At 40.6% G+C, this 17,118-nt stretch overlaps 1 protein-coding gene across 1 annotated transcript; it reads left to right on the forward strand.

Annotated features, from left to right (window-relative positions):
* Positions 1 to 3,658: 3,658 nt before the first annotated feature.
* Positions 3,659 to 16,529, forward strand: LOC138947423 (sorbitol dehydrogenase-like). The gene is made up of 9 exons (XM_070318895.1): positions 3,659 to 4,075; positions 4,302 to 4,335; positions 5,994 to 6,158; positions 7,350 to 7,509; positions 8,449 to 8,567; positions 10,087 to 10,152; positions 12,370 to 12,545; positions 13,996 to 14,117; positions 15,103 to 16,529. The coding sequence occupies exons 1-9, from the start codon at positions 4,022 to 4,024 to the stop codon at positions 15,254 to 15,256; spliced, it is 1,050 nt and encodes a 349-aa protein (XP_070174996.1). The 5' UTR covers positions 3,659 to 4,021; the 3' UTR covers positions 15,257 to 16,529.
* Positions 16,530 to 17,118: the final 589 nt, after the last annotated feature.

Genomic DNA, 17,118 nt, shown 5'->3' on the forward strand with positions numbered 1-17,118 from the left:
TATTTATAATTCATGCCGAAAACATAAGGCATAGAAGATACTGTAGTCTCATTCTGACATATTCTACTATACAAAGATTGTCAAAGTGACAGATACGCATGTTAGTGTGTGGGCGTATAAATGCATCTTGATGTACATGCATCGTGTTTAGGGGGTCGAGTCGCTCAGTTGGTAGAGCACTAGACTTGCGATCGTACGGTCACAGATTCGAATCCCAGGAGAGATGGACACGGGTCATGTTTATGTTTACGGATCTGCTCCCGAGTACCTTCAATCCTCCCTGGACCTGTACACCCAGCCATCCGACCGTCCCCTTCGTTCTGCTGCTGACCCTCTCCGCCTCCACATCCCTCGCTCGAAACTCGCATCTGCGTGCATTTCCCTCCGCGGGCCCCTCCGTCTTGAACTCCCTGCCGCTTGAGCTTCGCCAGAGCCCTTCTCTTGACGCGTTCAAGAGTAGGTTGAAGACTCAGTTCTTCTCGTAGCTGGCTGCGACTTTCATGTTCGACGTGATGTGTTGTGCCCCAAAAGACATTCTTGTGCTGTGCTCTGTGAGAGGTGTTTTCTTTGTGCTTAATATTATTTTGATTGGACCTAGCTATTGATGTGTACATTGTTGTTAAACAGTTGTTTGTTGTATGTTTACCAGGGTTTGCTAGTGTGTGATAGGGTTCGTGTCCGTTTGAAGATGTTAGTTTCTTTTTTGTCCTGTGTTGACAACTCTTCGACAAGCGCTTAAAACTGTACCCACGGAATACACGCTATATAAGCTTCATATTGATTGATTGATTGACGGGGGGCCCGGGTAGCTCAGGTGGTAGAGCACTGGACTTGTGATCGAGAGGTCGCTGGTTCGAATCCGGGCCGGGACGGACACGGGTCAACTTTATGTGCAGACCCAGAGACGGTATCCATCTCCCACCCCCGTGTCACCACAATGGCACGTTAAAGATCTTGGTCATTCTACCATAAGTGCAGATGGCTGATACCACCTAAACACGCAAACATCAAAAAGCCGTGAGGGCGTAAAACTCGAATCGTATAAACCAATTCATGTCCAATATAGGCAATTAGGACCTGACGGACAATAAGCCCCTTAAAATTTACTATTGATTGATGAGCAGACTCAGACATGGTATCCATGCATGTCCCACCCCAGTCTACACTGTGCCACATTCTGCCATAAATACAGGTGGCTGATTACACCTAAACACGCACACACCTGGGTAGCGCAACTCTTGTGGTTGCTAGCTTTCCACTGGGAGGAAGCGACCCAAATTTCCCAGCATTGGGATAATATTTATAGAGTAAATAAATTAATAAATAAATAATATAAAATAAATATGTCTCACTCACCTTCCATTCAATGCATCCACGGAAGGCTCCTTTGTGTCTACCCTGTTGCAAGAGAGTTGTCTCAGCAGGTCTGTCATCAAAGCAACTTCACTTTGTTCTTCTGTGATGTAGATCAGCTTCACCAGATCATGCACTAGTCGTCTGTCCCGGAATGATGCGGCATATCTGTTGTGTGCCAGCTTGTCAACAAAGTCTGAAAAATACATATTTGGGTAACTTTGTTATCTCACAATATCATAAAAGTAAATTTGGAGATCTAATGAATAACAACAGTACCACCTTGAGACATAGTTAACACACAGGCACATGCACATCTATATATATACGACTTGCGTCTGTGTGTGTGTCTGTCTGTGTGTCTGTTTGCGATGCGCGGCCAAGGTTCTCGATGGATCTGTTTCAAATTTGGTGGCCATATTCAAGTACACCCCGGACAGACACAACCTGGTCGATGAGATATTTCAACACAACCTCTCAGAGAGCAGTGCTGAACCGATTTGGGTTTTACTCTGGATTCATTTCCAGTAACTCTTCCTTATCTTCTCCAGTGTTTTCAGCGTTTACCTCCCTTCCTTCGTGTGGTGCGCGGATATTCCCGTTCTGTTACTATTTTTAGAAGGTCACTACACTGTCCAGAACGCTGTCCTTGCACCCCTAAATTGTCCTCACTGTAAAAGAGCAAAGGTCGAATCAATTTATAGCCACGCGAAAATTACACTGTCATCTATCTCTATATATTTATAGATATATCTATATATATATACGGCTTCTCTGTGTGTGTGTGTGTGAGTGTGTGGGCAAAACCTGTGGATTGTACAGTTCTGTTTGTGATGTGGTCTGGCGGCTTTGGTGTTCCTCTTACTTGCTCATCTATTTGGTTTTATTGGTGATCCTGAAAGGTTCCACTTTTTAACTCGATTTGAATTAAAAAAAAAATCATTTTACAAACCCGTTATTCAAGATATAGAATACAGACTTATAATTCTTACCAAGAAACATCTTAACTACTTTTCATTTTAACAAATTCCACAGAGCATTATCAACTCAACCCCACCCCCTGCCCTCCTCTCCTTATTTTTTGTTTCTTTCTTTCCTCTTTTTGAAAGCGGACAAACACTCAAGTCCTTAATGGCTCAAAACCGTAGGACTTTTAATATTAATTTTAACGTGTCTCTATGTTCTGGCCTTCCTTTGAGAAGCCATAACAGTTTTAAAAGGGCTTAGAGATAAGCTCTAAATGTCTCAATCCTGTGTGAGTGGACTTCGCCTCCAAAGGTGATTGTGGTGTTTCGGCACTCGATTACATTCTGCGTCGTCGACAGGGATGGGACTCGACATGATATGATCAGGAATGGCATTATGGTCACTGAATCATTTTCGTGCTGTTCCCATTCCACGAATCTGGGAGGGACCTAAGCTTGGCGGGTCCATGGTTCGGTTCATTCAAACGGGGGCGGGTGTGACAGGGAGACTACCGCCGCCCTTCACAGCAGACTCTGCAGAGTTGTTCGCCTTAGAAGTTGTGAGATATTTATAGCTCGCAAGGCAACACCTGTGGATTGTAGAATTCTGTTTGTGATATCCTAAATATTCTGCATCAAATTTGGTGGGCATATTCAGGTGGACCCCGGGCACAAACTGGTGGATGAAAATCGAGCCTACTCAGTAAAGGGACGTAATGCTGTCTCTGCATCCCAGAGAGATTGTGTGAGTTTAATATATAATCAGTTAAGACTGAGTGAAAAAATATTAAAATCGATAGTTACCAGTGAAAAGTAATATCGGAACACTCTTGTTGTGTTTTGGTTGTTGTAAAATGTAAGATCTGAAACGTTAAAAATTACGGTAAAATGGGTGCGTTTTGGTCGAGTGGGATGGGTCGTTGAACTGTGTTGTTACAGCCCGCCGAAGTTATCAAAAGCGTTTTTGCTTTTCGTAATTCGGTTGGTTTGGTGCGTTATAAAAGGCATCTGCTTTCTCAAGACTAAGCATTGATCACTTTAAAACACAAGGATCATCATAGGCCATCATGACTTGTGTCATTTTACATCGCATTCTAAGAAAGAGCAGAATTCTCACTATGCGCGCGGTACATTTCTAGAATCGCGTAGCGCAAAGTTGGAATTCCTACAATGGCGGCCATTGTTGGAATTCCAACAAAGCGCAGGTCATTTCCGGAAAAGCGCCGATGACGAGATGGGTCGCAACACAGCACACTCTCAGTATTTCTCTTGACAAGGTCGCCATTTTGTGGTGCTGAGGATGGTGAGGATAGTCTCCCCTCTTGTTTTGTTTCAAGGGGCGCTACTCTGATGACAGCGTCTCTGAGAGTGAAAGTTGACATTTGCTGGTTCTTTTAGTTTTATCGTTTAAACAGAAGAAAAGGAACATTTCATTCAACATTTGATTTATAAAATAAGAAAGAATCTTTTTTTGCTTTACGTGTATGTAAGAAGAAATTCATGTTTGCATTGCATTAATCTTGAGTGAATGTTTTTGAAACGAAATTATTGACCGATTTTTTGGTTCAAGGCCAAGGGGCAGGTTTGTTTCAGCTGCACAGTGAGGTCGCAAAGCGCCAAGCGGCGGTGTGTAGTGGTTGTGATCGAGAAGAAAAACACTTTGACTGAACTTAGATTTAGTTTAGTGCAGGAATTCACCAACGATGGCGGACACCAACTTGACTGCGATTTTATACAAGAAAGATGACCTAAGACTGGTAAGAATTTTAAACCATGAAAGTAGGTATAAGGCCAGATGCACGAAGCTGTGCTTGAGAAAACGAGACACAGACGTGCACGTGTATGTGTGTGTGAAAGAGAGAGAGATTATGTGTGCATTTCTCTGATCAAGCAGACTTAATTATAGTTTGTGAGTTACAATTAAACACTTGTGTACATGAGCATGTTTTTGGAAATTTTAAGTTTCTTTCTTCATGTCTGCAGGAAGACAAGAAAATTCCTGAGCCAGGCCCTGGGCGTAAGTATGTGTTCCTGTTTAAATTAAAAAAACAATGTTTGCACAGCAAGAAGAAGTGCATGAGATCGAGGGGTTGCAGACTTCGAAAATTCACCATGCAAGGCCTCGTGCACTCAAGAAGTAGTACAGAAAGTTGAGACGCTCTTATCTGCTGCTAGCTAGTGTGTCACACTAACAGAGTTTCATTTCTTGACCTTGAGTACAGCATTGGGCTTGAGTCCTATCTCGTGCAATGTGAGGTTTTAGATAGCCGTAGCATTATCAGAATCTTGAAATGCTGGGTGGTGGCATAAACACTTCTGACAACACACTTACATGCTGAGTATTGTTACAAAAACAACATTAAGTAAACACATTTCTGAAAGAACATTTCTGCGGTGATTATATATTTTGTGTAAATAAAATGTGCAAAACACATGTTAAGCAGTGTGACTGACATAAAATGTGCAGAAAGCTGAAGCACAGGCACATGCATGCATGCACACACACACACACACACACACACACACACACACACACACATGTTCATCTGCATAGATATATATCACATCCAAACCCGCTCATATTTATACACTGAAGCACTTGAAGTTCGACACAAACAGGCACCTGCATTTACTGTTTTATGAAGACTAAAAGAGTGAAAACAGTTAGTAAAGAGTGGTACAGGTATAAGTATTCTTTCCCTCATCGTAAGCGCATGTAGCTAAGTCATTCTGCATTCAAACTGTTCATAACTTGTTTGCTGAGACATTTTGTCAACCAAGCTATAAATCATTACAATTTTTATTCTGACACTGTGACAGTCTGATCAAGCTTAACCTTGCAGGTTTCACTGTGCAAACATAGTCTTGATAAAATAAACGCAACCTAGCTGGCTGTGTCTGCGGATCATTATCACTTTGTGAATGTCTGTTTGCAGAACCTGGGAGGAGATATGGCAAACAAGAGGCGTTTATTCTAGATTACATAATGTGCATATGGCCTGGTAGCAGAATAAATATGGCGCACAGATGTGACCACAACTGTATACTGTGCAGTGTGTAAATAGAGGAAATTCAGGGTAAAGGCATATTTATTCAATCATTGAGCCACCCAAGTTTAAAACATATGATTTTTTTTAATCTAAATCATCTTTGTTGTGGATTCTTGATGTGCACTTTCAGTCATGATTTGTTTCTGTATCTTGTTTTGTGAATTTTTTATTCATATTTTGGGAATGTTTCACTCATGTTTTATGAATGCTTCATTTTGTCTAAAATTTAAAAGGAAATTTAACTGGTGATCCAAATCCAGTGGCAGTGACTGTCTTTAAATTTCTTGTTTTTGTGAGTATATGTTTTTGGGTTGTTTATGTTTTTTGTATTGTTATAATTGTACACACAGGTTTTTTTATGAATCATGCAAATGAATATTGGCTTAGCTCTAGGAGTAGGAGACCACAGTAATCGCAAGTAAATCTAATTAACATCTGAACAAGGAACTTAGCGAAAACCCAAATTTGTAAAACTTTTTTAAATGGTCAGTAGACAGCCATCAATGCACAGAAGACAATGTTTTGATTTTGATGCATGTAACTATTGTAAGCCTTGTATAATACAAAAAATGAATAAGTGTAGTGGTTATTATTCTTGTCATATGTGTTGTTGGTGTTGTTTCAGAGGTCCAGCTGTGCATGAAAGAGGTTGGGATCTGTGGATCTGACGTCCACTACTGGACGCATGGGGAGATCGGGGACTTTGTGGTCAAGGCTCCCATGATTCTGGGTCATGAAGCCAGCGGTGTGGTTAGCAAGCTCGGACAGGGCGTCACCTCTCTCAAAGTTGGTCAGTATACAGTGGTACAGTGGAACCCCCTGTCTAAGACCTCCAAAAATCGGACAAAATCAGGTCTTAAAAAGGAGGGAGTCTTAAAATAGGGGTACATTTACAGAGGTTATGAATAGAAAGTCTAAGAAAACGAGGTCTTAAAAGGGAGGAAGTCTTAAAGGTACTGAACTTGTCAAATCCAGGTGCACGGAGCACCTGGGGCTTTTAGTCATACCTCAGGCAGCTATCCGTAAGAAGAACTACCAAGTTTCATTGACTTGCACCCAAAGAGTCAAGAACTGCGATTTTTTTACGAATTAATTTCGTACTCGGACCCGGCTGGTCTTGACCTATATTTGGATCTAAATTTAGATCAGGTAGATCACCACATCATGCACAAAAAGACACGTCACTAAGCAAACTATGTCAGACGTCATCATGAGTTTGTGTAAAACAAAATGGAGGCCGGAATCACTCAGTTGAATCGAACTCCGACCAAACACCAATGTAATAACTAGGTTAATTTATGCACTCGCGTGAACAAGAAACTGTCGAGCTTCACAGATGTTGTCGTTGGGTAGTTTTGGGTTTGTTTTACTACCATAGGAGGATTTTTGAACTGTAAATGCACTCAGCTGCAACCAAAACGCAAAACGAAGGCTGTGAGCTGCACTGTGCCTTTAAATTGGGGGTCTTAAAGGGGGTTCCACTGTAGCAGTCTAAAAAGGAGACTTTGGACCAAGGAAAAGTGCCCCTTCATAGCACTAGCAGGCGTCTTTTGTCAGACCGGATATTTGGACAAATAGGATAGAGGGATAGGGATCTAGTTAGTAAACTATTGAACAAACAAAAATAGAAAAACATTTTGGCGCTTGTGGGGTAATGTACTGTCAAGGACTGGATTAAGGTATGTGTGTTCATTTTGCTACATTATTATTGCAAGATGCTATACCTGTCTCTTTAGACGATCCAAAAGTGCCTCTTCATTGCTGATGCAAGAAAAACACAGGGACAGAGACTTAGGGTAGAGGGATTGTACTTTAGTTTGTAAGATAATGAACAAAGAAAACATGCATGGCGTTTGTCAGGAAATGTATTGTCAAGGACTGAATTATGGTATGCATATACAGTGTTGTTACTTTAATATTTCAAGATAATGCAACATTTTCAGCAATTGAAGTGTCCTGTTAAATGGATTTTTCTGTTCAGGTGATCGTGTTGCCATAGAGCCTGGGGTTCCCTGTCGTCGCTGTCACTACTGCAAGTCTGGCCGCTACAACCTGTGTGCTGACATGAAGTTCTGTGCCACTCCACCGTACGACGGCAACCTTGCTCGCTTTTATGTTCATGATGCCGACTTCTGCTACAAGTAGGTATCCCTGGGCAGTTGTTAGTTTTACAGTCTATGGGTGTTGTTGTTTTTTTATACATAAACGCATACCGATGTCGTCGTGGAATTTTGGTGTAACTTGTTTTACACAGCTTGTCATGAGAAGGACAAAACTGATTATTGGCTCACGTTAGTGTAGCCTATGCGATCTGTGTGTGCGTGTGTATGTCTGTGGTAGAAACTTTAACATTTGAAGACGTCACATTATGGCGTAAGAGGGTTAGACGTCACGCGAAGGAATTACTGAAAGTCTCGGTCATTGTTATTTTGAGCGGGCCGAGACTAGTTGGCAGTTGTGTCCCTGTAAGTTACAGGCTACATGCAGACAGACAGATCTAGATCTAGTGTCTCGCTTTCTTGCACAGTGTCACCTATGCTTACTGTGTGTGTGTGTGTGTGTGTGTATGTGTGACGGAGTAATTGAGTTTGTGTTACTGTTTGTCGATTTCTTACGTGAGCCTTGAAGGCTTCGCCTCTTGTTTTTATAATGAAATAGTGTTCGTATATTTTGTATTTGTTCCTGGTATGGATAGAAAAATAAAATAAGTAATATATTTCTCATGGAGAATGATTTACTTAGTCTAAAACAAAAATCACTTTTTAAACGCATAGCACAAATATGCATCAAATTCAATCCATCGTAAAATGTATCAAAACATGTTTAACTAAAAGACAACTGTATGCACAAACACTCACACATCAGCACACGTGCAAGGACGCTTTCTTCTTCTTCAACCATTTCACAACATTTTTTTCACCACCTATTCTTAGCTTAGTGTGTGTGTGTGTGTGTGTGTGTGTGTGTGTGTGTGTGTGTGTGTGTGTGTGTGTGTGTGTGTGTGTATGTGTGTGCAGAATAGATATAATTTATAACACTCAAAAGCTGATTTTAAAGAGGACCTTTCTAATTGCTGCTAGGTTACCAGACCATGTGAGTTTTGAGGAGGGAGCCTTGTTGGAGCCGTTGGCTGTGGGTGTCCATGCCTGTAATCGTGGCGGTGTGGGGCTGGGTAATAAAGTGCTCATTTGTGGAGCAGGTAGGTCACTTTCACACTTTCATTTTAAAATGCATGGAAGGCTCAAAGTGGTAGCAAACACCTTTTCAAATCAGATGTTAAATATGTCTGCATTGCTAAATTGAGGTATTTAAAAATGATTCTTTTCTGTAGCTGTAAAAGATTTAGGCAGAATTTCATCTTCTCAGGCATGGGAATTGTCCATCTAAAGGCAAATTTCCGCCGATTTTTTTGTGTTCCGCCAAAAAAATAAATGGGGGAGGCAAAAATGGTTCTAAAAACTGAATTTGATGGCAAACTTGGAGCTCAGATGACGCCAAATTGCACAATTTGGGTTCTGCTTTTATGGCACTTTTAGGTTTGCAGATAATGGTTATGAAGTTTTGAGAACCTCTACACCAACGTTTTGTGTGTGTGTGTGTGTGTGATTTTGTTGGTGCTTGATTTGTTTGAGACATCATTTGTAAGCAGTTGAGAAATTTGTTTGAATGGATTTCATTACCTGATAAGAATGTCAGTGTGCGATTGGACTTGTGTTTGTTTGCTTTCACCAGAAGTAGTCTTTTTGTGTGAGTGTTTTTGTTTGACTCTTCAATTGTTTTTTTTAAAAAACACAACAGAGCTTGTTTTATTTCCTACATCAGAAAGTGGGCAGATGTCATCAAATGTCCTTTTTACATTTAGTCAAGTTTTGACTAAATGTTTTAACATAGAGAGGGAATCAAGACGAGGGTCGTGGTGTATGTGTGTCTGTGTGTGTGAGTGTCTGTGCGTGTGTGTGTGTGTAGAGCGATTCAGACCAAACTACTGGACCGATCTTTATGAAATTTTACATGAGAGTTCCTGGGAATGATATCCCCGGACCTTTTTTTCGATAAAATCCGTTATCCGGCTTTTTGTAAAAGTTGAGGCGGCACTGTCACACCCTCATTTTTCAATCATATTGATTGAAATTTTGGCAAAGCAATCTTCGACGAAGGCCGGGCTTCGGTATTGCATTTCAGCTTGGTGGCTTAAAAATTAATTTATGACTTTGGTCATTAAAAATCTGAAAATTGTAAACAAAATACATTTTTTTATAAAACGATCCAAATTTACATTCATCTTATTCTTCATCATTTTCTGATTCCAAAAACATATAAATATGTTATATTTGGATTAAAAACAAGCTCTGAAAATTAAAAATATAAAAAATTATGATCAAAATTAAATTTTCAAAATCAATTTAAAAACACTTTCATCTTATTCCTTGTCGGTTCCTGATTCCAAAAACATATAGATATGATATGTTTGGATTATAAACACGCTCAGAAAGTTAAAACGAAGAGAGGTACAGAAAAGCGTGCTATCCTTCTCAGCGCAACTACTACCCCGCTCTTCTTGTCAATTTCACTGCCTTTGCCACGAGCGGTGGACTGACGATGCTACGAGTATACGGTCTTGCTGAAAAATTGCATTGTGTTCAGTTTCATTCTGTGAGTTCGACAGCTTGACTAAATGTTGTATTTTCGCCTTACGCGACTTGTTTTTCCTTCGCCAGGGCCTATTGGAATTGTGAACCTCCTTGTGGCTAGAGCTAGAGGAGCTGCAGAGGTTGTTATTACAGGTAAGTTTATTTCATGAAGATATACATGTCAACTTTATTGTGATAAAGAAAAGGCAGTGGTGTGTGCAACCACCTCATAGCTATGCACTTGTGTCTTCTGAACTCATGCATGCTCATATGTAGGTGCTAAAATGTTGTGGGGCAATGAAAAAATAGGTCTGTTTTAACTTTTGTAGTTCACCGAACAATGTTTGATACTTTTATGTAAAACCTTGAGAAAAATGTCTCAAAGTGTGCGGCAGATTAGCACACTAATCTCAATCAGGCACTTTTTTTCCCTGACAATGTACCTGTGACATTTTTGCTTGGGCTGTCAAGGTCTTGATTATAAACTGACATCGGGCGGGCATGTAGCTCAGTCGGTAGCGTGCTGGATTTGTATCCAGTTGGCCGCTGTCAGCGTGAGTTTGTCCCCACGTTCGGCGAGAGATTTATTTCTCAGAGTCAACATTGTGTGCAGACTCTCCTCTGTGTCCGAACACCCCCGTGTGTACACACAAGACCAAGTGCGCACGGAAAAGATCCTGTAATCCATGTCAGAGTTCGGTGGGTTATAGAAACACGAAAATACCCAGCATGCTTCCTCCGAAAACGTCGTATGGCTGCCTAAATGGCGGGGTAAAAAAACGGCACCCGTTTAATGAACCAAAAGAAGAGATGGTTCTACCAAAAAAATAGATGCTTTCACCAAAAGAAAAGATGGCTTGAGTGACAAAGAATTAAAGTACCAAAAACAAATTTGATCCGCCAAAAGAATTGCTGTCTGAACAAAAAATAAAATAAACTGGCAAAAGCAAATATACTCAGGCAAAAGAAAATATAATCAGGCAAAAGATTGACTACTTCAGGCAAAAGAAAATATAGTTTCAACAAAAGAAATGGATAGTCATTCTCCAACACAGTGAAACACAGTGTGAGTGGTGGTCATTGTTTTGACTCACTGATTTCGCTTAAGCAGAGGTGATTTGTGATCACAAATTCAGCTGAATCAAGCAAGGACACAGATTCTGTCAGTTGAAAATGGAGTTTGAAGGTGGAGAGATGGATTTTGAGTGGATCGATCCAGTGAGATTTGATAATGATACGTCGGAGTCTGACCAGCTGAGTCGCTGAAGACTGGGAACACGATCTTCGTGGAATCTTCAACCCTGGGAAAGGAGCTCAAGACTGCCATCCGAGAGACCGAAGAAAAGGTTGAATCATCGTCCTGGGCTGACTTCGAGGAGTATGCCACATGTCGGAGGTCGATGTGGAAGATTACGATCGACGAAAACAATCAGTTTTTCTGCAACTGTCCGGAGTTCCTCAAGTGCTACGTGTGTCATCATTCCATGGGCATGGCTCGAGATTCGTCTGGAGGTGACCAAGCCCAGGCCAATACCATCCCAATCGGCCAGAAGCGAAAGCGCGGGCGCCCGAAGCTGTCGAGACCAGCGCTTATCAGGCAGTGAACACACTGATCTTGACTGCTCTATACACTGGTTTTATCATTTTCATTTAACTTTCTTTGGACGTACAATTATGATTATGATATGGAGTGACACTATTTTGTCTCTGAAAGTACACTATACTTTATATTTTTTGCTGACAGTAGCTATTTTGTTGTTGAAATAATTCGTTTTTTTGTTGAGAATTCTTTTGCAAGTCTCATTTCTTTTTTTGGTAGAATCAATTGTTTTTTTGCTAGAAGCATCTATTTTGTGGGGGGAAACATCCGATTTTTTGTTGGAATATCTTTTGCTAACTAAGCAATTCTTTTGGTGAAAGCATCTAGTCTTTTGGTGATTTAATTTATTGCCTAAAAAAACGGTCATACACGTAAAATTCCACTCGTGCAAAAAACACGAGTGTACGTGGGAGTTTCAGCCCACGAACGCAGAAGAAGAAGAAAAAAACTGACATCACTTCCATGATTCAAACATCTCTGATAGCAATCCCAAAAAATATGCGATTTTGGGAAACAGTTACTCTGTCTGGTTTGTATGGGTTGTGTTTCCACGTGTTTCAGACACACCCCTCACTAGTGATTGGCCCCTCAAATGTTTGTATCAGGTTTTGCAAGAAAAGGTAACTCTCCCATGACCCACACCAACAGGACAGTTATTTTCGGCATTCATTTATTGTGGAATCTGGGTCAAAACACAAGCTTTTTTTTTTTTTACTACATTGTCAGATACACACAAAATTAACAGCTGTTATTTCGTTTTCTTCTGAAAGATCTGGACCAGAGTCGACTGGACTTTGCCAAGACCATGGGAGCCTCGGCCGTTATCAAGGTCAGCAGCAAAGACCCCAAGGTCACAGCTGCTCAGGTGGAGGAGGTTCTGGGAGAGCCTGCTGACATCACCATAGAGTGCAGTGGTGCGCCACCTAGCATCCGTACTGCCATCTATGTGAGTTGTTGCCCTTTGCTGGCAAAGCTTGATTTGTACAGAGGAGTGAATTTTGAGTTCAGTGGGTTATAGAAACACGAAAATACCCAGCATGCTTCCGCCGAAATCGGTGTATGCTGCCTGAATGGCGGGGTAAAAATGGTCTAAACACGTAAAAATCCACTCGTGCAAATAACATGAGTGAACATGGGGGTTTCAGCCCATGAACAAAGAAGAAGACTGGTGTAATTTTTGGTGTATTTTTTTTTGCTTTGTAACTATTGTTTTTGTGTATGTTTTTTTTTCAATAGAATGGTTTCAGTTCTGTTTATTTTTTTGGTAGTTAGCTAGTCACTTTATTCAATTACATGTATTTATTTATTTTCAGTTTATGTTTTAATCTTCTATATCTCCTCATGCTTCCACATACAGAGTAACCTCCCTTACCAGAGTAACCTCCCTTTTTTAAGACCCAGCCTTCTCAGATTTGTTTTTCATAACCTCTGTAAGTTTACCTGCATCTTAAGTCCTCCTCCATTTCTTCCTGTTTAAGACCTGATTTTCTCAGACTTTTGGAGGTCCTAAAATGGGCTTTCCACTGTACAAACACACACACACACACACACACACACACACACACACACACACACACACACACACACACACACACACACACACACACACACACACACACACACACACACACACACACACACACATACACACACTTTCTTATCTTTTCTTTATTTGGTGTTTAACGTCGTTTTCAACCACGAAGGTTATATCGCGACGGGGCATACACACACACACACACACACACACATATACACACACATACACACACACACACACACACACACACACACACATACAAACCAACTCATACACACGGTCAACTCACACACTCCCCAGAAGCAACTGACACACACACACACACACACACACACACACACACACACACACACACACACACACACACACACACACACTCAACTCACACACACCTCAGTCAACCGACATACACACAAACAAACAGTTTGTCCACTGGTAAGACACTGTTATTTACCGCAACACGGTGGCCTAGTGGTAAGGCGTCCGCCCAGCGAGCGGGAGGTCGTGGGTTCGAACCCCGGCCGGGTCATACCTAAGACTTTAAAATTGGCAATCTAGTGGCTGCTCCGCCTGGCGTCTGGCATTATGGGGTTAGTGCTAGGACTGGTTGGTTCTGTGTCAGAATAATGTGACTGGGTGAGACATGAAGCCTGTGTGTGGCGCACGCTAAATGTCAAAGCAGCACCACCCTGATATCACCCTTCGTGGTGGACTGGGCGTTAAGCAAACAAACAAACAAACAAACAAACAAACGAACAAACAAACAAACAAACAAACAAACAAACAAACAAACACGGTTGTTTCCCTTTCAATGTCATTAATTTTGCGTGAACATTTATTGAACATGTTCTTTTTTCAGGCCACCAAGTCAGGGGGCTGTGTGGTGCTAGTGGGGCTGGGACCGGACCTGATAGAATTGCCAGTGGTCAACGCATCGGTCAGGGAGGTGGACATCAGGGGCATCTTCAGATACGTCAACTGGTCAGTCACATTGGCTTCATAAAATGCAGCACGGTGGAACCCCTCTTTTAACCCTTTCATCGGACCGGCACGGTTGGCCTAGTGGTAAGGCGTCCGCCCCGTGATCGGGAGGTCGTGGGTTCGAACCCCGGCCGGGTCATACCTAAGACTTTAAAATTGGCAATCTAGTGGCTGCTCCGCCTGGCGTCTGGCATTATGGGGTTAGTGCTAGGACTGGTTGGTCCGGTGTCAGAATAATGTGACTGGGTGGGACATGAAGCCTGTGCTGCGACTTCTGTCTTGTGTGTGGCGCACGTTATATGTCAAAGCAGCACCGCCCTGATATGGCCCTTCGTGGTCGGCTGGGCGTTAAGCAAACAAAACAACAACCCTTTCATCGCAAGCCGTTCAGACAAGACACTTCTCTAGAATCAGGCTCTGCAGAGGAGCACTGCAGCTCAGAACCAGCTATGCAGCAGTGAAGCTTAAGACTTGCCACACCTCCATTTCAGATTTTCTGTTTATAACCTCCATTTTAAGATTCAATCTATTTTTAGACCTGATTTTCTACTATTTTTGAAGGTTGTAAAAGGGAGGTTCCACTGTAATATCAGTCATTAAGAGAACAACCAGAAACATGTCTTCATTACATTAAATGGAGAGGCCTTGCATTACAAGCAATGGTGTGTGGACACACACTTTCTATCTGCCTAAAAGGAAAACAAAATGAAGAAATTAACATTTAGGTTTTATAACAGCGAACAAATTATTACATGCTGATTAGCCACACACTTTGTACACTCAAAAAAATATAGGGTAGGATGGCAGAAAAATTAAGAAATCACAGAATATTATAATAGAACAATGTAGCAAGTATTACTGATTACACATCAGAAGAGACATGTCAAAGGTTTTAAAAATCAGTTATTTATGGTTACAGCTTATGTCCCTTTGTTTATAGAATCAGGCATGACAGTATCATTTTCTGTCTTCTTTTCTGTTTCAGCTATCCCACAGCTTTAGCCATGGTGGCATCGGGCAAGGTCAACGTCAAGCCTTTGGTCACACATCGTTACACACTTGAGCAAACCATTGAAGCTTTCGAAGCAGCCAAGCGTGGAGAAGGGGTGAAGATCATGATTAGCTGCGTCAGAAAGTGAAACCTTGAAATCGTCCACAAGGGAAGAGAGGAAAATGAAAAAGTGATGAGCTGAATGATTATTTGCAATTCTTGAGGTATGATGTTTTTCAGGTATAATGTTTTTTGCTTGCTTATATTTAGTTTTAGTTTTTTGCTTGCTTGTGTTTGCATGCAAAGGTGCAAGTGTCATCTTCATGTTTGTGATGATTATCTGATTCAAAGGCAGGTTGGTGGGTTTTTTAGTTTATAATGTTCTGTTCATTTTGTTGAACTTGTTCATGATGAATCATGCCATGATTTGAAAACTGTATCTTTCAAAATTGATTTGCTTGCATTATAATTTATCATAACAACGTTCTATGTGCAGATGTATGTATGCTGTTTAACAAAGAATCAATGAACAGAATAGTAGTTGTAGAATCTAACAGCATCTCTAGTTTATGTTTGTCAATCTTTGTTTCTTTCAATACTAATATTCTGCATGAGAAAGAAAAACACATGGCAGCAGGCTATTTCAGCTGATATTTTATGTGTGTAGTGACACTGTGTTGTGTATTTAGTGACAAGGGTTGAAGGGTAAATGCACTTGTTGATTGTGGTTAAGTAAGGGTAAACGAAACATTTTCATACAAATCAGTGCAGCAGAATATGACAGCAAGCAACCAGCACTTCATTGTAATCTGTGATTTAGTCTCTTCCATGGTGTTGAACTTGAAATGTGTTCTAGTCTCGAAAACTTTATTCGAACTCGAAAACTTTATTACCGAGGGATGATATCATTAGGTCCATATGGTCCTTTCTTACAGCTAGTCCCTACTATAATACACACATGAAACAAAGAACAAATATGAAGAATGAAAACATTTAAACAAAAAATCAAATAAAACAAAATTACGTAGGGAAAAGTATAACAAAATAAAAATAAAAAATTCAAAAGTGTACTTGTTAATGGAAGCATACTATACACTTTCTCTTTCACACATCCTCACACACACTCGCACAAATTGTACACCGACTTAGTCGTTAGAGAGGTGCTTTCGGAGCTGTCTGTATTTGTGAGGATTTATTTGTTGGTTCTCTTCCATTTTGTTACTTTTTCATTAGAAATATTGCATTATATGCTTGAAATATAGAAGAAAATATAATGTTTTGTACTTTATTGCAGGTTTTATGCACATGTATTCAGAGCATGATTTACTGGTATTGAATTTATTATACATTTGTGATTCTCAGTTGTGTCTTTGATCATTTGTGACGATGAAATGAACCAAATAAATGACTGAATGCATTGATTTAGCTGTTTGTTTCAGCTGCAAAATACTCTGACTTTATTTGAGATTGGCACAGACAAATTGCGCAATTTCTGCTCAAGAAATGTCCAAAGCTTACAAACAAATAGGCAACAAAGTTCATCTCTCTCTCAGTCTCTCTCTCTCTTTCTTCCCCCCCCCCCCCCCCCCCCACCCTCCCCTCCCTCGAATAATTCTAACTATGATGAATTAAACCCTCCAGTCGTACCTTCAATAGATTGCTTTTGATTTACTAAACGTGCTGTACGAATGTTGTGTTCATAAATTTGTTAGTTTTGTTATTAGTATAAATATAAGGCTTCGTAGAAGAAGACAACAGTTCAAAGACAAGAAAACCAGTAAAGACCAGTTTTGTCATGAAATAAAAGGATATAATTTACATAAGACAGAGACATAATCATACTTGACTGTTATGTTACTATTTATACACTCCACCCAAACAGCTGCTTACAGGAAACAACAGATTATTGATTATTACCATGAATCATAGACTGGTCGTTGATAATTGATTATAAGGGGAAGGTGTTATGTAATATACAGTTAATAGATCACAAACCAATTATTTCTGTTA

The sequence above is a fragment of the Littorina saxatilis genome, linkage group LG1 (genome assembly GCF_037325665.1).
Source record: "Littorina saxatilis isolate snail1 linkage group LG1, US_GU_Lsax_2.0, whole genome shotgun sequence".
Lineage (NCBI taxonomy): Eukaryota > Metazoa > Mollusca > Gastropoda > Littorinimorpha > Littorinidae > Littorina > Littorina saxatilis.